Source organism: Rhopalosiphum maidis, chromosome 1, assembly GCF_003676215.2.
Source record: "Rhopalosiphum maidis isolate BTI-1 chromosome 1, ASM367621v3, whole genome shotgun sequence".
Lineage (NCBI taxonomy): Eukaryota > Metazoa > Arthropoda > Insecta > Hemiptera > Aphididae > Rhopalosiphum > Rhopalosiphum maidis.
Window position 1 is genome coordinate 21,861,407 of NC_040877.1, and position 26,524 is coordinate 21,887,930.

General features: G+C 23.9%; 1 protein-coding gene across 1 annotated transcript in view; it reads right to left on the minus strand.

Annotated features, from left to right (window-relative positions):
• The window catches only part of LOC113560934 (protein pinocchio), a 29,856-nt gene extending 4,796 nt beyond the window's left edge, over nt 1-25,060 (minus strand). Inside the window, exons 1-2 of the mRNA XM_026967068.1 lie at nt 24,926-25,060; nt 22,388-22,540 (exon numbers count right to left, since the gene is read on the minus strand). Coding sequence (XP_026822869.1) covers nt 22,388-22,514 — 127 coding nt within the window. The 5' untranslated portion in view covers nt 22,515-22,540; nt 24,926-25,060. The remainder of the gene's footprint in view (nt 1-22,387; nt 22,541-24,925) is intronic.
• Between the last annotated feature and the right edge of the window lie 1,464 nt (nt 25,061-26,524).

Sequence of the window (26,524 nt, forward strand, 5' to 3'; positions counted from 1 at the left end):
ATTTATACTATTATTTACTTTATTATTTAGATGCTTACTATCAAGTAGATGAGAATATTATGAAAATGCTACTAATATACCAGTAATATACTAAATTTATATCTATTGTTTAATTTAGTTTGGGTAAAACAATATAAATATTTCACACAAATTCGAGTCAAATACTGTTTACTTTCATCAATTGTAATACGTATTTTAATTTTTCTTGAATTTTTATTTATATGAGCTAAATCAAAAAAAAATCATCATTGATATATGCCATTATAATTTATAATATTAACCACAATAATCTTAGAGATTTTTCAATTGAAATTTATTTTAACTGTTGTAATTATAATTTAGATAATAAAATTTGTATTAATGCGATTAAAATTAAAATTAAAGGAAGTACTATATTACTACTATATTTTTATTTACTGTTGATGAGAAACGCAAGGTCACGTTTTGAACTTGATATAACGGGCTTGTAAATGGGAATTCTAAAGTAGCGTCATATTATACTAATCCTAGTATACCTATGTTGATGATTGTTATATTAGTCAGTAGTAATGTCATTGAGTGAAAAACATTCTTCGTTATTTCATGGAATCAATGTCAAACAAAATTTCATTCGATTTGACACGTTTGTTTGGACATTGAACATAATATAATATGGTAGTATCATACTTTATTTTTAAGTCCATCAATTTGTAGATATAGTAGATACTGAATAAGGTATTTATGTCAAAAGATGTCTGCATTATTATGATTTCATTATTCTGCCTTGAAAAATACTATGTAGTAGAATGTTTGAAAAGTTGAAAATTGGTTATATTTCCCATTTATTTTTATAATTAATTCTATAACACGGCCTATATAGAAAATAGTGTCAATTAACACCATAATAATTTTTAAATTGTATTGCATCTAGCATTCTAGCCTCTAGCCAATAGTCAATACCATTAATAACGATAATATTATTCATTACATGTATAATATAAGGAAAAATCATGCATTTTTTTCGATGGACAAATTTCATTACTTCCTATTTATATATTTTGGAATGTGAAATCGATATACTGACGACACATTACGCTGTGCAAGTGTCATCTTGACTAATTTTGCATATTATACAAATAAAACTGGTGATAATTATAATGCATAATGCACATGTGTATACAATACACATAGCACAGTTGATACTCATTTTATCATTTACATTATTATTTTTCATTTCACTAGGTAACGTAATAAATCTACATCAGGTCAAAAAAATGTATTATAGTTAGAAAAATTTTAATACATTTTTAAGTAAAAGTATTAAAATACATTTTGAATACTTATAAATATATATTTTAAATACTTTTTTTTTCTAAATAAGCACATGGACAAAATATTTTTAATATTTTCTCAAAGTATCTGTATTTAAAATCATATACTTTTTATTTTCAGTTTTCCTATTTTCTATTTCCAATTTAATCACGTAGAATAATAAAAATACAGTATTGAGAGTATAATGTAATATAGTCGCATATTATAATAAAATTTTTTACTGTAAATTTTATCAAATCCAAAAAGAAAACACTTGAGTAATTTATAGTTACATCAAATTGCTTTTTAAATCATTATAAAAATGAAACACTAAAAATTGGTTCAGTTGATTTGAAGGTAAATATAATTTTCTTATAAAAAAATTTAAAAGTATGTGCATAAATATTTTTTAAATGTTTATAGGTACTCTGAAAATACCTTTAAATACATATCTGTGTCTGTTGGTACTTGCACATTTTAAAAAGTATCTTCACAAGATTGCTAGTTGGAAATCATAAAAAATAAAAAATTTAAATGTTTACTTCATCTGGAAATTTTCAAATCTTAACTATATAAATTGAAATACCACAATATACATAAACGCCATTTTAGAAAGTGCATGATGAAATTGATTCAAATAGCATCTTTTTTGGAACAAGACAATAATTCATTCATAATGTAACACATGAGCGTTTACATGAACAACTAGACCAAAACTAATTTGTTAATATATTTTTATACCTAATGATATTTAAATATACTATAGTTATAATTTCTGTTGATACTAGATCTCTTTTTTTTCGAAAAATAATAAATACAGTTGCTTAAAAATTAATATATGTTAAGATTATTAATTATTATTTATTTTTTGATGCGTTGATAATATCTGATTTGATTCCTTTAATAAACATCGAAGGAAGGTCATTTATGTTTATGTTTCATATATTGGAAGCTATTAAAGCCTTGAAGTTAGAAATATTTTTCCTAGTGTTTTTGAATATACAATATTAAAATATTTCTATACTATCTCTAAAAATAAAAGAGAATACTGAATAAGACTACCATAGTACTATTGCATTTACTTATTTAATAAGCCACGACTACCAAAGTGTGTATGCATACTACAACCTTGTTAATAGTTGTGTCATGTACTTACCCCCAACCCATATTGTATTATATACATTATACATCATACAACTTTAAGGTTAAATACTTACTATTGCAGATATATTATTACAATACAAGCATATGTTATTAAATAAAATTTATATATAAAATGTACCAATAAATTGCATAATATATAAATTATTTAGCATGAATATATGTTATTATGAACCATCAAATAGCTAGATCTGTAGTGTTTTAAGAAAAACAAATAATTTTATGAAAAAAAAAATAAAAAAATAGATATATTTAAGTTTTTGAATTATGCCAATTATAATGTATTCACACAATCCCGCGTGTAACAAACTATGAAAATGTGTTTAAAATTATAATCAAACGATAGACATAGGGCCATAAGTACTAATTTTCAACGAGGAATTGTTTACTCCAAATATTCGTATGTGTACGAATTATATTTTGTTTATAGACTCATCATAATAATAATATTAATATATATATTACTAAAGTACTGCAGAATACTCACATTTAACTCCGAAACGAAAACAATAAATGAAATTTGACTACGGTAGCTTGTTATTTTAAATTTCAGCCACGGCGCTGACGTGTCGACCAACGTTCCGCTAGAAATTCTTAAAAATCGAAACGTTTTGTGTACTTCGGGGAGGATTTTGGACGATCCCGACGGTGCTAATTATACTATAATTATGTGTTATATCAAAAATAAATATTTTACGAACGCGTTTTCGATTATGCCGATATGATCGATCAACACGGTGTTGCAAAATTATCGTTTAATATTATAGGTAACGACCGAAAAGGAGAAAAACTTGGATGAAATAAGGCCGACAGGAGTGTTGAAAAACGATCGATCGAACGATATTCAAACACTCTTCTTCGGATCTAATTAAGTCGGGCGAGACGACGAGCGTGTGATATCTACGCGGTCAGACGGTCGTTGGCATACTGAATACTGAGTACGTCTGATTTGACGCGGCATGTCGCTCGGTGATCGGCCTGTTGGCGGGTTCTCGCAACGATAGCGAAAACGTCACGCCACGGAGATCGGGAGATACCATGACGTATCGACGGCACGCCGATTGAGCGCATGCGCACCATTAGTGTAGAAGCACCTTCGTATAGAACCATGGTAGCATGTCCGAAACAAAATTATACCAGGCTCGGATAAAACCGACGTCGGTTCCGGGAAAAGCACATTGTCTTTCGATGACCTTCATGTCCTGGCGGATCTTCGTTATATGCGTCTATCAAAACATTGTTATTGTGTGGATCGTGTAAAATATAAAATTTTTGTTGTATTATCCTAATTATACCAAATATCTACGAGTGACAATCCTTTTATGTTTAAATCATTTTATAAGAATAAATAGGACGGATTTCAAGAGTAAAATAATAGCAATAGGAATAACAGACTTAGCTTGAAATTTTAGGAAAATCGTTTTTAATTAAAATACATAAGAATTGTATATTATGCATCATTTGGAGGGATAGCGTCCGGATGTGCGATTGTATCCAGGACATTTAAAACGGTTCCAAGTGATTTGCTAAATTCATAGTATTATTTAATAATTTTCGCTAATATATTTATTAAATGCTTGGTCAACTGCACATTATGAATAACTCAATACAGTTTTTTTAAATAATATTCATAGCTATGAATCAAGCATTCTCATTCCCATTTTTTTTAGCAATGAATTTATTAAAACTGATTTTTTGAAATTTTTAAAACATCAAAATTCTCATATATTTCAAATACATTGCTATAGACCAATTGGCTATTTCTTTATTACATTTAGTTAAAAGTCTAAAAAACTAGGTATTAGTTTGAATATTTTAAAAGAAATCGTCTGAATAATATAATTTAAAGGAAAAAGAATAATTTTCATTTGAAAAAATAGAAACGAATTGATATCGCTACAGAACACTTCTTAAATCGTATACAAATGCTAAGTATATCAAGTATTTAAAAATATAGTCCTTAGAGATATTTAAAAATTAAAAATCAAAATTTGAATACATTTATTATTACATAAAAATATGTGGGTGATCCTGCTTGGTGAATCATTCATTTGGATATACAATTTTTTTTAAGTAATTACTTAATTTCTTGTTTACTGCAATATACCGTAGTATATACAATATTTTATATGCATAATGAATTTATTTAAGTTTTTACTCACGATTAAATGGATTTTATCCAGACTCTCTCTATAAAAAACTTTGTAAAAGATTATTTTATAGTGCTCAGTGATGTGAACTGCTTTTTAAAAGGGTAGCCTGGTGGGGGGATAGTTTTAATCTCATTATAAAAACTATGAGTTGTAGGCAACTAAAAAACATAATTATGAATAACTAGGTATATAGTCGAATTTCACAATCTTCCAACTTCCAAATTTTTACAAATTGTTTTGGATCGCTTTCTATAAAATCTTAAACATAGTTAAAGAATAAATATTAGGTAAAGTACTTAATTAGTACGAATGTAAATATCATAGATAATAAATTACTTGAATTTTATTAAGTACCTACTAATCAATGGTAATAACTACGTTTTAATTTAACGAAAAATAAAATTATTTTTTAAATGACAATTTCTATTTTCACAAATATTTTTAATTTATTTTGTAGAACTAAATCATCTATACCGGATTTTTTAATTTTAAAAGCAGATTTGTTCGGCATCACTTCCGAGGTTGCTACGTTTTTATAAAATAATAATTTAAAATATTTGTATTTGTCCAAAGTCATGAGAATAGGAAGAGAACATGCCATTCTAATCACCCTCTCTGATACTGTTCGATATATGTCAATTGGTTGGCTGGCGTTTTGGTTTTAACTATTTGTTTTCAAAATACAAATTTTCACGCAAACTACGTACATCTTTTCTCTATAAACAACGATATTTTATTTGTATGGCTGTTACCGTCAATATCGCCAATAAGTCATTTTCAGTATGAATTACGATTAACATATTCATTATTGTCATATTATTAATAATGACTATTCTGATTAGGTGCATTATTTATTTCCATAAGGCAATTTGCTTTATACACTTTGGAATTAATGGAATTTGAATATGTAGTCCCAAGTTGATTATGTTGAAAAAAATTCATCGAATTCTTAGCAATTATTTGTACGATCTATCCCAAAATTCTATCATTATTAGTTAATTGGTAATATTCGAACTTCTCTCCAGCCTCCCTCACTTGGCAGGTCACAGGTATATAAATATAATATTTGTAAGGCCTAACATTAAATCCTAAATATTGTGTTTACAAAATTTTATGATATGATATAATATAATAATATAAAACATTTTGATCCCCCTCTCAGAAAAAAATCCGAAATCTGCCACTGCGCTCCTCTCCACCGCCCGAAGAAGTGGTAAGAAAACCATTAAAACTAAAAGATAATAAATAATTGATTATCGATTAATCGATAATCAGCTTAGGAAACATTAATAAATTACATTGGCTATAAACTTATCAGTTAATTACTAAAATATAATATACCTATTAACAACAATGAATGATATACTCCGGCGATAGGTAATGAAATCGCCGAAATTTCTGACACTGACGTTAACATGTGTTATACTCTTAACGATATTATACTAAATACGCATTAGGTATATAATATGTGTACATACACGTAAATCGCATTATCTACAGTCTGTGAATACGGAACACTTTGATGAGAAATGAGAAAACATTATACTACAAGCTTATAAAGTTTTAAATTTTCATTATTTGTAGTTATAAACCACAATTTAATATAAGTAAGTACTATAATGTAAAAAAATTTTAAATTGTGAGTAACAATTCCGTTGGAGCTGTAATATTTTGAATATGGGAATCGACAATTAATAACTGTATATTACAATAATATTGCTAAATTATGCAGACTAAGTTACTGCTATAATAAAAAATTGCATAATATATAACAAACACCTATCGCGTGTCCCAAGTAACATTATATACTATCTGGTCATTATATAGTATTGATATGTTACATCCTCCTACCAGTCAATTAAAAATAATAATATCTCAAAAAGCAACATAATTATTGAAAGAAAATAAAATAATTATTAATTATACAGTTACATACACGTGTATTTAATTAGTCTTCCTATTCCATTTCTATAAATTTACCGAGTTTTCAATTATTAAATGTCAATGACACTTGAGATAACGACGTATCTTTGTATTCAGGTTACTATTTAAGAACTTTTTTTAGTTTTTACCTCTTTATTAAAAAAAAGAACATATAAATTGATTTTATGTTTTTAACATTATTTTGTTGAGGTAGGTAGATAATAAAATAGATATATTTTTATAATATATTATAGAATAATACAAACTATTTTTTACAATAAAAACAACTCTTTCTATAATCGAAATAGGGCATCAGATTACATATAAGATTTCGGATGACTCAACCATATTTTATCCCTATTGATAAAACTATTTGTCTATCAATATATTTCAACCAAAATTATTAATGTAGGTATTGATGATGTGTATATTTATGAATTTTAATTTTAACATAGATATGTTTTGGGCTAGGTACACATTTTTTCTGAACAATTTAACGTTATAGTACAGAACAAACATTTAGTATTTTGTTAAGTTGTCAATACATTTTATAAAGCCTATTGCGTGAGTTCGATTTTTATGAAAAAATATAACATTTATTATTAAAGTATTCATAACAAGTAACAAATAACTAGTTAAAATTTTTTTAATTTAAAAAAAATGGATATAGTAGGTTATAACAATAGGTAACAATAATAAGTATAATAAACTGTTTAAAATAGTGGTTGGTCATTATTTTAATTTTTTTTTTTGTCATTATGTGTGAATATGCACGTACAGTTAATAGAATGTATACAATACAATTATTAGGTATATAAAATAATGTTTATATTGAAATTTTAAATATAATTTATTATTACTTACTTTTAAACAAGTTTTTTATTTATATCTTAATTTAATTAATTATATGTGTATAGATCCAGTTTTTGGTTGTTGTAGTTATAAGCATGTGAGCTATTATATAATATTAATAAAATAATAAATAATATATTTTAATAAATGTATAAACTGCGTTATTTTATATCAATTTCATTAATACACTGATATACATTCGTATTATATAATATTTATAAATATTCATGTTATTATTTTTAGTTATACAAAGCGTAGCAATAAGAACGTTTTTGTCTTAGATCTAACGATGTCCGTGAGTTTTTACAGAGTAAGTACCTATATTATGTATACACTATATAGTGTATATGTTATGATTTTTTTTTTTTTTTTGGTAGACGAATGATATAGAATTTAAAGTGCATCAAATGTTTATTACATCAGTATAGAGATTAACAATTTATAATAGGTAATTTATACAATTCTTACTAACTCGATAATTATTTAAGAAACCTCACTAAGAATAATTTTTCCAATGTTTTTAAATTTATAGGAATATTACAATTTACAATGCTATAGTAGGAACTATGCTTTACAACGTTAGTAAGCGAGACTCTGTGGTCTGTTTTTATGATTTTGTTTGAATTATTTATCTTGGTCCACATTTTTTCCATAACTCAGAAATAAGAATATTTTGAATTTAGGGCAGGGGTTGCGAACCTTTTTAGGGTCAAGTGCTAAATTTTCCCAATCAAGGTTTTTAAAATTTTTCACGTACCCAATTTTCTAAGGATAAAAAGTATACCTTTTTTTTTGTAATTATAATTTTTAAAATGTATGTAATTAGTTTCTTTGAATTTCTTATAACAATTATAATTAAAACTTTATAAATAGCATATGTTTTAATAATTTTAATTTTTTTACGTGCCATTGAAATTTGATCAACTTTGATTGCACGCGTGCAGTAGATTCGCTATCCCTGATTTAGGGACTAGAAAATTAAATCAAAGATCCATTATTTTCATTGTTTATTCATGATATAGTATTATATAAATAATGATTTAATATCTGAATCAGAAGTTATTAGAGTTAATATACATTCCTCGAAAATTGGAAGTCCGACATATATAAATTCATAAAGTGTATATATACATAAGATATTTAGTTTTATAATTTTTAAGAACTAAAATTAAAGAAAAATATCTTATGAAAAATTTAAATGTGATAAACTGATAACTAATAAGCTACAAGCAAAAAATAGTATATTTTTTATTTAAAAAAGAAAAGAAAATAAAACGATTTATCTATGATTATAAAATATACAGTTAGAATAAACTGATGATTAATAATGCGTGTATCGTAGTAGTATAATTGTATTTGTGTAAAACATTAATAAGTTATAGATATACGAGAATTGTAAAATTATGTAAAATATTAACGTAGATATAGGTACACTTTATTGCATTTTCAACGTGTGCTATTTACTATTTTAAAGTATTTAATACATTTCGAGTGGAGAGTAGAAAATCCAAATGAAGATAAATAGTGATCACTACTAACTACAAACTTTAAACTGAAATTAATTATAGAATAAATATAAATTTCGCGATACTTACATAAAGATTAGTTACATTTTAATGTAGGCGGCTGTATAAGTAATCTAATAGTTATAATAGTTTTTAGTTTATTATTTGAAGTTGAAATACTATAATACTACTTATCACGATCTGTAAGCATAATAATTATATTATGACTAATATTAACTGCCTACTTGCATATAGTTTCGTCACAAGTTATGCTTAAATAAGGTAAATATAAATATGAGAGATAATTGTATTGTATTTATTTATTTAAAAAAAAATAATGATGAACAATTTTCAATCTTATATTTTTTTACGAGTTTTTAATCAATTTTGTTTATCAGTTTATCAATTTTGATAATTTGTCAAATCGTTTTTAATATAAATATCTGAATACACTATGAAAAATAGAATACATACATACTGTATGTAACATACATATATAGCCATGGCATACAAATACTACAAATGGCGCTAATCCTCTCTATATAAGCATTAGTCGCATTCATGATACATACAACATACTTATAAACAGCAAGTATACTATATCATATTATTTTATTAGTTTAACTGATAGATAGTCTAATAAAGGTATATTGTGTATTTGGTATTTATATAATTGCTTTTTTTATTCTCTTATTTCTGACAAAGTAATTAATGATAAAGTTATTAATAGATACGCATGATATTAGTTAACTAGACTAAAATAAATTATATAATATTAATAAATATAAAAACATATTTATAGTGCTTCAATAATAAAGGTGATATGATATGGCAATAAAGCTATTTTAAAATAAATTTAAAGAAGCCACTACAAAAAAAAAAAAAAGTTTTACCGAGCGACTATATTATCATTATAGAAAATTATAAAACAACAATACTGCATAAAATTCATAAAATATAAGGTTTTATTTGGTGATGCTTTTAATTATTTCAATATTTTAAAAGTCGTCGTGGAATGTATATTAATTGAAATACAGAAGGGATTATTGTTAGTTATTGACTATTTTGAATTTGAATTTTTTTAACTTTGAATAGTTGGTTGAACCTAAGATTTGAATACTATGTTATCATATTAGATTAAAAAGAAGATTACATAAATGTAATAAAAAATTATAAGATAAGTTCTTTATTTACGTACATTTCCCCAGCCCGCAACATAACAATTTTCGAAAAAATTTTTTTGTCAATATTTAATACGTCATTTGTTTGTATTTGTTTGACCATACTCGGAATTTGTTTGATGTAGGTTCACCTCGGAAAATCGGTTTTCCGTGTGAGGAGAGGGGCTAGGGAAATTTTCAAAAAAATTTTTGAAAAAATTGTTATGTGGTGGCAGGGGAAACGTACATATTTTATTTTATAAATTAACATATATTAGTTGTAGCTAATGGAATCGATTGTTCAAAATCATTCAATTTATTAAGATATAGGAAATCCAATTTTGTCTGTAGTCAGGGATAAACCTTGAATAAGTATGTAAAGCTTATGAAGAATCCAAACGAGATGGATATATTTTGAAAGCAGGGTAGATTATCCGTCTTAGTAAAAATATACAACGAATAGACTTGTATCCTTCTCCACACAAAGTAGATACCAGGTTTGTTTTAATACATTTAATAAATAATGTGTAACTAATATAATTCTTTATCAATTATTTTTTCTCCATCTAGATTTATTGTAATAAATGTAAAAATTTAAATTTATAACTAATAATCATTACTTACAGGTTACAGCCAAAGTTGATCGATAAAAAAATGTATAATTAATGATATTATAATTCAAAACAATAGAACATAAAGATATTATGTAAAAGAGATAGTTAGTTATAATTTCAAGTATTTCATTTGTTTTATAATAGATAGGTAACATGATTTTTACACGTGATACTTAAAATTTAGTACCTATATAATTTGCACGTGATCGTTTTTATTATTTTAATATTAATGTTTTACCAATAAATTAAACATATAATATATTAATGCGTATTTTGTTAGTTTGATTTCATTAACTGTCGTTCGATTTAATTTATTTTATATTAATAATTTATTACCAGCTTATGTTAATAATAATAACAATTATAATATATATTAATATATTATGAACTATACAGTCATGCAGGTGTTAAAGAAATCGATTTAATCGTCTAAATAACATACTCGAACATATACTACTTAACTCGTATATCAAACTAAGACAGTTTGTCAGCCTACATTATTATACTCGTAATTTTGTTACATTTTTTTTTTTTTGTGTTTTTACGGAAAGTTGGATTATGTATTTCAAAATTAAAGATGTTATAAACATTAAACTTACAAAAAATAATTTATATATTTTCGTTATTTTGACAACATTCGAATTTCAAACGTGTAATAAAAAAAACCGTTACTATATTTTTATACTTTTTAATTGATCTTAAAATAATATGTTAAGATGAGGAACCTTGTATTAAAAATAAGACTTAAACTCAGAATACAATTTTTTCGATATAAATGAAAAACTTGAGTCAAAATGTATAAATGTCTATAGATAGCTCAAAAATGTCAAAATATTATGATAAATATTTGGTGAAAATTGAAAATATTTATAATTATAATATTATTGTTATTTCTGTTTGAACTACAAAAAAAAAATTGATTTTTTTTTTAAATCAATAAGTATAGCTCAAATATTCTTGTTTTCCCTGATTATTTTTAAAAGTATTGATAATATCCTTTTTTTGAAAAGAACCCAGGTCAAAGTACTAACTAAATCAAATATGCTACTATAGATACTACGCTCAAAGTTAAAGATTGAAGAACTTTTTTCTCTTCCTTATGACGACTTATAAGAAACAAAACAAAAAAATAAAAACAATTTATCATTGTAAAATAAATATATTAATCGAATTTAAAATGTTAATCAGTCACGTGGTCATACGGAGTTACACGTGAATAAACTGCCATTGAACTTTTACCTACAATTCAACATAACCTACATTTTTTTTTTTATTAACATTGCTAAACGATTAATAATTATCGACAGTAATAATAATAGTAATAAAGATATGTATGTTTTCTTTATTATATTAATTCATAACAATAACAATAAATTAAAAACAAATAATTATAGGCACCTATATAAATAAATAAGAGTTAACATTTAAATTTAAAAATAAACTTTAAATTGAACTTAGTTACCTTAGGCATCAAAAATGAATTTAAATTGTAAAATAGAATATTTAATAATCTTTGAAGACACCACAGTAGCGTTTGGGAAGGGGAAGGGTCACGGGGTTAGATCCACTCTTCAGCTGGCTAACAATATAATTTTTTAACTGTTATTGTTGTATTGTAAATATGTTTGCGTTGTATTGAAGTATATGATACATCATTAATGCTTTTACAACAAAAACTACTATCCTAGGTTAGGTAAAGTAAAAAATGTCTTAAAATAAACGTTTGATGTTTATAATTTTAATTGTTATTTATCTTTGTTTAATCATAATATTATTATATATTTTTACTACTTCATTATATAATATTATGTCCATTATTTTAAATAAATTAAAGATTTGTATTTTTACAATAATCATTATATTAATTATACATAAACATAATATAGTTGTTAATAGCATTTTGGGGTGCATCACTTTCTCGCACTCTACCTCCGTTCATTTAAAATTTAAGTATAGCTACATATACTTTCAACTTACAAACTATTACTAATTAGTAATTATTTACTTATACAAAATTTGATTGTATACATTGATAAATATTTTGAAAAACATTGTGATTTGAAATACAAAAATTAAAAATGTATTATCATTAAAAAAATAATAACAATAATAAACTTAAAAAATTCGAATGATAAGAAATTATAAAAATTTTATTTGTTTTCAAAACTGTCTTTTTATAATGATATTAAATTAAGAAAAACAATGTTAAAAATGTCAAAACTCCAATATAATAATTAGTGTAGACACTTATGATCTACCAAAGAGAATTGTAATGTGATTACTTGTTTTGTACATAGCTAATTTTTTTAAACTTTATCAAATTTATTGTAAATGCAAATGTTATTAAAAGTAATGGATTTAAATTTTAAACACAAGAAATAAGAATAATATCTTAAGTTAAGTAGACTCTGTATTGTTTACATTTTACAAGCGCAAAAGTTCAAAAGAATCAATTTTGTGTTGTTAGCTTTAATATTATAATAATTATGATTATTATGACCAAACTTAAAAGCAAGAATATTATCTAAATTCTAGAGTTTATCTAAGTTACTAATTTATTATCTAGGACTTTATTGATATTTTTAGTTTAAAGTGAGTTATAACTTATATCATGTAATATACTAATATATTAATAATATTATATTTATTAAATTATATTTTTATAATGTTCATTATTATATTTATAATTTGATAATGCTGATTAAAATAAAAGTATTAATAAAAACCAATAACAACCTAAATGAGATGATCTTGGTAATATTATTACCTTTAAATTTGATAATTAATCAATTCACTCTAATATTAGTTATTTAACAAAATAACAAAACATCATGTGGGTTCGTTATCCTCTTAATAGGTTGATTAATTGGGTTATAATAAATATAACTTATCTTTAATAAATAAAAAATAAAAGATAATCCGTATAGTTCTTACAAAGAAATAATAGTCGATTTGTTTTATTACAGTAAATTGTAAAGCTAAAATATAATAGATAGTAGTTGCAGCAATTATTATAAATACCTATTATATAGGTAAAATAATTTATGTACTTCTATTCCCTATTCAGTTTACAAGCAAAAAAAACTATCTTAGATTTATACTTATTTTAATAAATTACCTTGAATAGAACTAGTCTAAACCATGTTCATTCAATTGTAAGTTGTGTGATAACAAAGTATGGACATTTTTAGGAATCATTGTATTAGTTTATTTTATAGTCTATACCTATATAAACTATAGCGTATAATAAAATCGAATATATTAATTTAAACTGTCAAGGTTGGCGATTTATTATGTCAAACATAATGATTTTTTTTAGATTTCTAAAGAATACACGCGTATCAAATTATTACGTAGTATTGGCATTCAAATATTAAATACAAGGTAAGTTGGTAGTCGGTACCTACTACCTATTTTAAATTCTAAACTGGTTTTACAATGATGTGTGTTTTTTATTACTGTTATTACAATTAGTTACTGGAGTAGCATAAATGTTCAATTTTGAAGGCGGTATTTCAGTATTTGGTGGTTATCTAAAACTAGTGAGTGTCTCTGTATTTTGGGGGGATAGAATGTAAAAATCCCAATATTTTTACTAATAACCGTAAAATCGGAAAAACTGAAAAGAAAATATAAAGGAAAAACTGGTATTTATACTCTAAACCAGATTTTCAAGATATGTTATTGTTTTAAGAATATTATGGTTATTTTTATGTTATTTATAAATACTTAAAATGTTTAACTTATTTTAATTTGTTTGATTTAATCCATGATGCAATTTTGGTTTTTGAACAAAAAAGCTTAACAGTTTAATAAAATAAAGAACCTCACAAGAAGTAATCTTTATCACAATTAAAAACATTTGAATTTTTTTAGTAGGTAAATTATTAAATAATCATATACAATTTTAAATTGTAAAACTTATGTTTAAAAATGTAAACAATCATCCAAATGAACTAGTAAAACTCGGCTAGTCTCAATTCCCACAATACCTGGTAATCATCCGAGACGCCTGAAGCATAGGTTGTGTCGTGATCTACTGAATTCAATTAATAACAAACTAACAGAAAGTTCTATCAACGGGTTGCTTCTTCCAACCAAATTCTCATGACTAAATTATTACTTTTATCACATATTCTTTTTGTGTCTAGCTATTGATACAGATTGTTTATTACTTGTAAACATAAAAAAAAAAAGATATTTAAAAATGTAACTCAAGTTTCTTCATCATAAAGTAATATTAATTCATTATAAAGTTATATTACTGTAAATTGGGAAAAAAAATTGAGCATACTCGTATAGTTGTGTAAACAATTTTTATGAGTCATTGATATTTAAACAATTTTGACGGCATTGGATATCCTAAAAACGTATGTAATTACATTACATATAATAACGATTTATACTTAAATAGTTTTTGTTATTTTATAATTATTCAATAATATAAATAATTGTAGAACCAACTATGATTTTAATTACCATTTTCTAAATATAAAGAAATTTTCAATGTTAGGTATAAAAAGAAAAGCTTTTATGAATTTCTAATCACAAAATAATTTGATAATTTTAAAAAACATAAAAAATATTATGACTTGAGGTTTTCAATATTTTTAACTAGGTAATTATCAACTTACAAGGAGCTTTGTATAAAATGTTTTTAGGATATCTACCCAGCGAATAATTTTTAAACGATATTTTTAAAAAGAAAACTAAAAAAAATAAATAAATTATCTTGCCAATAAATTTCTCAAAAATAGTTAAAATATCTTGAAAATTTGTAGTAAATAGAAAGTTATAATATAAACATTTTGTAAAAATAACAAGTATTTACTTTTATTTGTTTTAGACTTAAACTAAAAAAAACAAAATCAATTTTGTCAAAATTTGGATTATTGTAATAATTTTAGTTTTTCCTTGATTTTTTTTTTGTTTTTCCCAAGTATAAAATAAAAAGTAAATAGAACTTTTTATTTTAATCTCTCTAAAGCAACAATTAGTATTAGATCCAATTGTCTATAATAAGCCACTTTCAAAGTTGAAAATTGGATTATTTTTGAAAAATCAATATATTTATTTATTTATCACTCGGTTTAGGATCTAAAAATATTGAGTACTACAGTTTTAAATTAATTGTTTGAAACAATATGAACAAGAATATTCTATTCCTAAAATTGCTGAAATAACATTAATTACAAATCAACAAACGTGATCATGATTAAAGGACAAAGGTTAATTAAAATAATTAATTTGATCAATTTAGGATAATTATAGAGTTTTGATATATATGCACATTTTTAAGATTAGTAGAGAAATATAAATATATACGTTATCAACTTTTAATGTTTATTTAATATATTTTATTGCATTAAATTCACATTCTAGTCATTTTATACAACCTAGTACCTAAATTTACAAATTCAATTAAGTTTTTACCAGTATATAAATTTCAAAATATATTGTTCAGAATTCAGAAAAGCAGCCACTGCTATTCAAACTGTATTTCCTAAAAAATATCAATTAACAATTAAACGATTTTTTAAATACTATTGTAATACAGTGTTAAATTAACATATAATTTTCTTTATCTAACCGATGACCATTTATTAATTTATTTTAATTATAAACTAATTACAGCTTTTTTGAGATTATGTGTATCAAAATTTACGAAAATGATTAAGTCTTGATGATGTTGATGAGATATGTGGTTTTATTTGGTTAGATTACAAGACAGCTTCGAGAGCGATTAAAGTTGTAACAATAAGCTACATGTCGATGCCACTACATATGATATTCTTGCTATCATATTTAACAAATTGCAATAAGTCTCAACGAGATATACCTATCGTGTATTACCATTACGATACCTAATCTATGTATTTAAAAAATAATTTATATTAAATATTAAACACTATTTTTTAAAATTCGGATTTTATGGGTAACCGTTTTATGCGGACAAATTAATCTTATCCCAACGTCCTCAGTTTCCCATGATAAGCAGATTCACTGTATTTATGTGTTACAGTTTAAGTGTTGAATTCTATAATTTTATGAAATAACTAGGTAGTTTATGAATTAACTACAAATGATAGTTTAAGTATAAAATAATACACTTAAAAAACTATTTATTATACGTTAACCAGTTATTTCATATTATAATATTTAGTCATACTATACAATTTTAGCTTGATTGAGGAAAAAAATGTATGAAATACATTTAAATTTAAAAAGTTATATTATAATATTTATTTATTTTAAATTGCATATTTGTTAATAAAACCCATCATCCATTCATTTTAATGCATTTTCAATAATTGAACGAAATTGAATACTTCATAAATCTATCATCTTTTCGTATCAACACAAGATACAATTTCTAAAATACATTGACGGAACTTTACTACTAGCCTTAGACAGATAAATATTTAAAATTATTGAATGGCTGAAACAATGCATATAAAGTGTTAAGTGCAAGTAGTTAGTCATTTTGAATTAAAGTTTAAGCAAAATTATTTTTATCAGACGTGTTTACGGCACCGTCATATCCCTGCCCTCCGAGGTTATTTATATACTTTAATTAATAATCTCATCGATATAATATAATAAGTTAATAATGATGGTAAATTAAATAGTTTAATTAAGAGGATGTCAGTGCACTGTTTGTTTTCTCTCTCTAGCCCACGCGCAACATAGACAAAACGCGCATTTACGCAGTCTGAGTAGAACTCGCTCAATTTTGGTTCTAAAGTAAATATACCTATTATAAAATTTAATTTTGATAATATTTTTAATTACAAGACGATGAGTTTTTTTCATTATTCCCAATACAATTTTAATTATATAGTTTAGAAATAGCTATAAATTACAACATTTTTAAATAACCTTTAACTTTTCAAAATTTTAATTTTTTTAAAAAAAACTTATCATCTTGTACTCAGAAATATTATCAAAATTAAATTTTATAATAGGTATATTTACTTTAGAACCAAAATTGAGCAAGTTCTATTCAGACTGCGTAAATGCGCGTTTTGTCTATGTTGCGCGTGGGCTAGAGAGAGAAAACAAACAGTGCACTGACATCCTCTTAAGATTTAAGAATATAAAATATGTATATGTTAATATGAAAAAAAGAATATTAGTACAGGCAATGTACGGGGAGAGGGTTTCAGTTTGTAATGACCTCCCTGAAAACGCTACTTAATCTTCTTCATAAATAATTACTTATGACTGTAAGAATAACAGTGTACAATTTAAAAGTAATATTTATGTATATTTATTTAAATGCATGAAATATCTATAGTTTCTTAACTATTTAAATTTGTTTCTTTAATCATAGCTATAATAGATATTACTTTTGTATACAATAATAATTATAAAATATTACATGATCGTGATTACCTTGGAGACAGGCGCATGTGCAGTATTTGTAAACTCAATATTTTATTCTATTTGAAACAAAGCCTATAGTATAAATATATTAATTTTTATTGTGAAGTAATTATCAAACACCACATTATTTATTACTCATAAGTTGTAAATTATAAAAAATTTATAACTTCTCAATTCTTATTTTATTTTATTTAATGAGAATACGAGACATAAAAATTGAAGGGCTAATAAGGGATCAATAACACAACTGAATTCTATTCACTTGAACATACGTATCCTAAGTCTGCTCAATTCTTCAAATATACTAATATATATGATATATTGTTATATTATATGTATTATAAATGTTATTTATCAATTATCACTAGAACGTTAGCTATAAAAATTGAAATGCACATTTATACATTATATTATAGCATTAATTATATACAATCAAAATTGAGAATTATTTACAATAAAACATAAATATTTTAAAAGTATTAATTTAGTGGTATATTATAATACGCAGTAGATAATTAATAAATATTAAAAAACAATTTACATTTAATAAATACTTTAGACTAGCTCCATGACATACTCAAGCTATAATGTAGAATGGAAGGGGGTTGATTTTTATGTATTTTTGGTATTAAGAAATTTTATAACGAATTTGCTTAATACTTAGTATTGAATTTAAAATCAAGAATATTATCTAATGGATCTTGATAATACCTAGCCTTTAATTTCTATTTCTTGTACATACGCCTAACTCCCTTCTACATGCTTGCTGCTTACTGCCCATTAAACCTTTATATGTTAAATGTCTAACTTACAAAATATTCGTCAAGATATCAAAAATAAAAGTACTAAATTAAATTATAGATAATAACTTTTCAAAGTTATATTCTATCTGATATATTCTATATTTTTTAAAATCATAATTAAGTAAACTATAGTATTAAGTATTAACTCGTCGTCAATTGTATTTTAAATAACATGAAATAAGTATGTTGATTGTATTGTTTAATAACAACGCGTTTACATAAATTACTTCCAGAATAAATTAAAATAACGAATTGTAATAAGAACATTTTTAAATTTTAACCCGACACCTATAAACAAACAGACAACATGATTATAATAGTTAACTATTACTTTTAGCGTATCCATGGGGTTTATAATTTAATCTGTATTAAATATTTTAATATAAACTTATATTTAATTTAGATTTATTAAATATACTATATCAGTCTGCATAGCTATTATAGTCTGTATCTAGTTATATAACACGTATATAAGTACGGTTGCCCAGATGGCTTACAGCTTGAACCAGCGTACGCCGTACTGTTCACGAAAGAGACGTGATTATTATAATATCCTAAAGGTATTTGAGTATTTCTATAAAACGTAACTTAAGCAAAGTTAATGTTAAACAGCTGACAATTAGATTAATAGGATCATGACTCTGAGTCGTGATTTCAATACCTATAGATAAAAATAAAAACATGTTTTTATCTGGTGGGGATCTATAAACATCACTTAACTCCCGGATCTCTTACCTACCTGCTATGCCATAAAGGTGATAAATATCATATGTACATGATACAGTAATACACAATGTGTATAAATATAATAATTGTTCTAAATACCTAGGTATTAGTAGGTAATGTACTTATATATATTTAATTAATACAAAAAAAGTAAATAATAAAGATAACAATATTCAAACCTCTAATAATTAACTGATACAGACATCGTGCCACATGTATCCATAATACATATAATAACAAATGCACTTACGTATAATATATTATTTATATATATATGTAGTATTACTAGTATATTATGAAGGTATATAGTATATACAAACATAATTTTAAAACTAGTGTACGTATGATGAACAATTGCTTATAGGTAAATAAATATTTTATACAAAAATTTTTATTTTCGTTTGGTAATATTTAACGCTATTTCCTTATTTAAGTTATTTTTAATTTTAAATAATATTATGTTAGGTTGAGAGTGATTAACCTCTGATATAAAATATATGCATTTAAAAAGCTAAACAGAACAAGTATAGTTACGTTTGAATGTTTCTATTCCGTTGCAGTTTTATCTCAACTGTATCAAGCGTTTGAAGGTTACCTTGTTAATAATCATTACCTTTACAAAGAACTGTTAAATAATAATATTAAAAACTAAGCTGCCTCATTATTCTTATTATCGTATAAAGAGATGTTAAAAATTTAAATCAAATGTTTTTCTTTTGTATTTAAATCAATAAAATGTGTATCATCCGTCTTATTTTATTGCATAAAATGGCAAATTTTACATTTAGAGGAAACTTATCTATTTTATTTTGTTATTTTTCTATCAGAATGAATTGATATATTATGAAAGGTTTATGTAAAAATATTATTTTGAGTCCCACGTATAATTTTTATGATATTATTATTTAAAAGCAAATTGAGAGGGTTTTAAAATTGTGAATTTTCAAAATAATATTTAATTTTAGAATAATAATTTCACTCTTAAGTTTTACCATAGGTCAATTCACTTTAATAATAAAAAGGTGGAAAGTAGGTGACGCTCTGCTATATATTAGTCACTGTAATGGATATGTTAATTTAAATTCAATAATATATCATTATTCATTGTAAACGAAACACGATTTTGAGCGGAGGCGGTCTGTTAGTCTATATCTATATATTTATCATGAGTAGAATATAATAATATAAATATTTGATGAAAATTTCATGTATCTACAATTATTTGTTTTGACGACAAAATAACAGGAATATTTTAAGAGAAATAATTATTTTTCTGGTGAATATGAAAAGTAAAAATTTGAACTTAAGGGGTCACCACACCAATATTTGTTTTCTCTGTCTAACTACAACATAGTATAAGAACAAAGATATTCCGTATTTCCACTATTACAACTCTCTGGTTCAGTTTAGGGCAAAAGCACATATTATATATTTTATAAAGAAGAATATTAGCTATGCATTGATCGGATAAATTTTTAATATTTACATTTTTTATAAATATAAACATATTTTAATTTAAAATAATATGATTATTTTTAACCATTTAAAATTTTATTTAAAAATGTAAATATTCTTTTTTATAAAATATATTTTAGGTATCTTTACCCTAAACTGAACGAATTAAAGTCGTAATTGTAGAAATATGGAACATCTTAGTTCCTATATTATATAGGAGATAGGTAGAGAAAACAAATATTGGTGTTGCGAATTTTAATTTTTTTTATTTGACTTGCAAGTAAACATTCTTTTAGTTTAGGTTGCAAAATTTACAAAAAAAAACTGTATTAAATTTTCAAATCTTAAGTTTTAACATTAAAATAGTTTGCTAATTTTCATATCAACAAAAATCGTTAAAATCCTAATTTTAAACGCTTATAAATATTTTTAGTAAATTGACATTCGGTTAGATACTTTTTTTAAGGTTTTATTTAAGTATATAAAATTATGAGAACCTTATTGTATTCAATTTTTAAGGTTTTTGACATAGAAAACATTTTGTTCAATAGATTAAGAATATTTTGAAAATCTTACCATATTTAGAAAATAATAATTATTCGACACTTGGTAAATATTTCAAGTATCTAGGATTATTTATTTTTGTATTATAATAAAATCAATATAAATCAATTATTATAGCGTTAAAATTTCTATTTTTTATTATTTTTTTACTTTTTTTTATTTCCCGATTATTAAAAAAATTATGAAGGATATTATACTCCTGATCCCCCCTCCACCCACCAAAAAATATTAACTATATTCAATTTATTTTGCTACCAGAAATTGTTCCCAAAGTTGGAAATTAAAAAATTTTTCCTGTTCCAAATTATGATTACAGACACACACGCATAAACAAAAAAAATAAAATCAATACATTCAACGCTCCACTCAGAATTTATAAGCAATTTTACAATATCAAATAATAATAAATAAACTAATAAACCCAACTCTATACTTAAATTAAAAACTATAGATCCTATTTACTACTAGAAACCACTCTCTTAGTTGAATATTTATGCATTTTTACTGCACTACAGTATTTACCCAGTAAGGGTATTGTCGACATTACATAGATAAATTTACATGATTAATACGTACCCAAATTTTATCATAAAAATTTTACAAAATTATGTTCTATTAGGATAATGTTGAATTTAGCACCAGGACATGTAAACATTACCTGGGCATTGGACATTACACATAACGTACTGTACCTAAGCAGTACGCTACATATTATGTGTATATATTCATGTATATACCCTTTTGGTAATTTAATTTTGTTCAAATGTGATGATTCAAAAAGTTTAAGTTACTTACCTTTTTTGTCACAGCTGCATTCCAAATCATCACTAGGTCTAAAATCAGGATCATCTTCATCGAATATTATTGATTCTTCGTAGTCGTTAAACACTGAACGATCAGATTCATTACACACGGTCCTCATTTTTCTAATTAATATGATTTTTAAATCTAAAATTAAAAAAAAATTGACTTTATTAATATGGAGTTTCTACAATGATATTTAAGACGGTAAAAGTTATAATATTGGTCATATTATTTTACCACGTTATTTACCAAAATATTTTGTTTGAGTTTAATTTGGAAGTTGTAGAAAAAATTATATTTTCTTTGTTTATAATTAATTAAGATTTGATTTGAAGATATTCAGTTTAGTTTTGTAGGATCAAAGTTTTCCCAATTAATTCCACTATTTATATTAATACTGTATTCATAAAAAAATAATTAAGCTAAAAAAAATTAACTTTTAAATAATTTAGTGTAAAAATGATTTATATTGTTAACGAAAATGTTTCAATAAGAATAATAATAATTCCCAATTTATTAAAAATAGAACTTACTTTGAACTTCTGCAGCCTAATATTTTAATATTTTATGCTAACTAGAGAATAAGTGAATTTATTTTACACATTTTTATACTATATAAGTTATACAATAGTGAATTCAGTGGTTATGTTTGCAGTGGAAGTTGATAGAAACAACACTAACACAAAGTTAATTTAATTAAATAGATAAAGGCAAATATAATATAACTAATATATAGATATTTATTTGATATGCATATCTTCAAACAAATTAAATGGACCCATACTAACACTTTCAAGGACTTGAAAATTGAAGTAATATAGAATGCAAGTAATTCAATAAACTAGGCAATTTAAAAATTCGAATCAATTCATCTACCATACTTTTGTTTATAAAATATTTGATGTATGTATAAATGTATAATTCATACATTTAAAAAAATATAGGTAATATAACTTTTCACTCTTTTTATTCATAAAAAGGTATACACAAGCCTAAATAAATTATATATATGAATAATGTTATCACATAAATAATGTATTAAATATTAATAAATAAATTATATTTAATATTTAAATGAAATATTAAAATATAAATTATATATTTTTGATTCGTTCTTGAGGAAACAGTCTGTTTTACATTAAGTATATAATATAAACTTTAATTTAAATGTCTTCAAATTATATCCAGAGGTATATAAAATTATAAAAATTATAAGCATATATAAAAAGTTACAATAAAATCAGTTAAAATAACCTAACCTATCATAGCAATACAATTTAAAAAACCCTAAAAAGATATTTAGTTTTAGTATTTATTATACTTAAGATTTTTATTGTATCTAAACATTCGAAATCATAAGAATAATCTTAGAGTACACAATTTTTGTTTAATCTTGGGTAGCAAAAAATAGAGAATAAGAAAAAAATGTTAAAAACTATAAATTGTCTGCTAAAAGTTATATATAAAAAAAAAATTTTATATTTATTTCATAAATATTAAATAGTTAGCTTATTACTGTATATTTTGATTATTTGTTTACTGATTAGTTGAAATATTTATGTATTTTTTTTAAACCTTCTCAAAAGAGGTCATTGAAGTAATTAATCATAAAATACAATATGAGATAAATAATTAAATAAATTATTGTAGTAATAATAATAATTTATCATTCAAAAAATATGTATTACTAATCTATAAACAATTGACAAGTGCCGAATTTACCTCTTCAGCCGCCCTAGGCTATTAGGAAAATGTCGCCTCAAAATCATACAATCATTTTTTTCAAGCCAATATGAGCTTCATATAAGTATTATTTTAGTGCACAATTAAAAATTTGTAAAATCAGGTACTCGAGAAACCGGAGATTTAATTTTAAAATACAAATGCAAAAATACAAAAGTCAAGGCATACAGTAATTACTTTAAAAAAACTTTCTTCGTGCCTTTTGTTAGGTAAATGTGTCGATTAGATCGTCGAAATTTAGAGCTGTCAATATTTCAGCATTCAGCCTCAATGTTGAGAAACATCAAACTATTTAATCGTGTTTCTAATGTCACCGACCTTAAACAATTTTCTATACGTTTTAAACATGAAAAGCTACGCTCAGCACTGCAATTTGTAACAGGCATGTAATTGAATAATCTGTACGAGATATCTATGTTTGGAAAAACAGATGTCAGATCGTGATCACGTATGTGTTGGAGTAGTTTTGACGGGGAATCTTTCTCAATATCTTTATTTTTGCAGTATAATTTAAAATGAATCAATTAATTTGCAAATGACGACTCTAAATCATCTGGAAAATAATTTCGTACAACTTCAGCTTCTTCTCTGAAATCAGTCTCATCTAATAAAAGAGTAAAATAATTTTTTGTCTGTTTATAGAAACGAAAAAAAAGAAAATAAATTGCTGCCCTAGGCTACAGCCTAGTTAGCCTAATAGTAAATCTGGCACTGAATTCAACTATAATAAAAAATATACAAATATATACGACATATTTTTAATTAGTAATAATAATAATATCTTACTTTATTGGCACTTATTCAAATAGGATGTAAGTTGGAATTAAAAAAAAAAAATGTGTAATATTATTTTATTATAATTTGCATAACTTGTCCAGTTAAATATTAACATAAATATTACAGAATTAACAAGAAAAAAAAATTAAATTCCTAAAAAAAAATTAAATATTAGTACATTTCAAGTTTAAAATTGGTTAAGAAATATTTGATACATACGATTAAATCTTATAAATATTAAGTAATCAGAAGAGAGCACATAATATAAATGTACAAGCGTTTGACTGTATGAACGAGTTTTTTCGACTGCTCACTTATACGAAAATTACGTATATTACTTGTATGTTAGATAATACAAATATTTATTTTTATCTCTGTATAATTATATTCTGCTATCAATTATTTCTTTTAATGTTTATTTACTTGTATTTTTAAATTAGTCAGTAAAGCTAATAGAGATAGGATGAATATAAATGCTTAATAGACAAAAAAAAAATTCTAAATAAAAGAGGTTAATAGTGATAGTAACATTTATGTATTAATACTTAATAATTATATCATTATTAGGATAAAAAATATACAACACATTACAAAAGCATCATATTATATTGTAGTTATTATGCGTGTATGAACAATATGAAAACTCCAATAATATAAAAATATATTTTTATTTTTAATATTTTTTATAATACTTTAAATATTTTAGTTTTCAGTTATTAACAATTAAAATATATGGTTGCCAAGACCATTTTATAAATATATACGTTCTACCACCTTCCAGGTTGAATAAATATTCGATGCAGAATTTCCAAATATAAATAATGGTTTGAATTAATTAAATTCGACATTTTTGTAATAGATAAATTGCATAAGCCTACTTATTATATCGTAGTTCACATGTGAATTATAGGAATTATATTATTCAAATAATAATTATAATTGTATCTATAATTTAGAAAGAAAATTATGTATGACGCACACATAATATAAGTATTTAAAAACAGTTAATAGTTTACTCTTATTAATTGAAAATTAATAACAGGGGTGAGGGGTGTTATTTTTGTAGTTTTTAGATATTTAACAATATACATATCAAGCGTACATGATTTAATTAACGTTGATCGATTATCATTAGTGTTTTTTTTTTATTTTATAGTTTTATACACATTATGTCAATATACCTCGTATTTGTCTCACTATTAAAATAATCTATTATCACTAAAATTCTACCCACGCAGAATATACATCAAGTTGGACGATCACGATCATTATAACAATAATATAAGTACTGCAGGCTGATGATATTTTTATCTCTCACTTCTTAGTTGTCTCAAACACAAACAAAGAAAACTTGCTTATTAACATATTATAATAATATCCATGTACATTATATAACAAGGTCTTTTCAAAGATAAACGCAAAATTTTCCCGTTCTCCCATAAAAATAACAAAAATGAAGATGGTCAATCTTATTTAAATATATAAGTAAAATAACTTGAGTATACACTTAACGTTTTGAGGTAATTTTATTTTTAGATATATTTTATTAATGTCTAATAAATTGTATTGTAAAATGTAGGCAAATATAGTTGTTTGTTTGAAAATAGT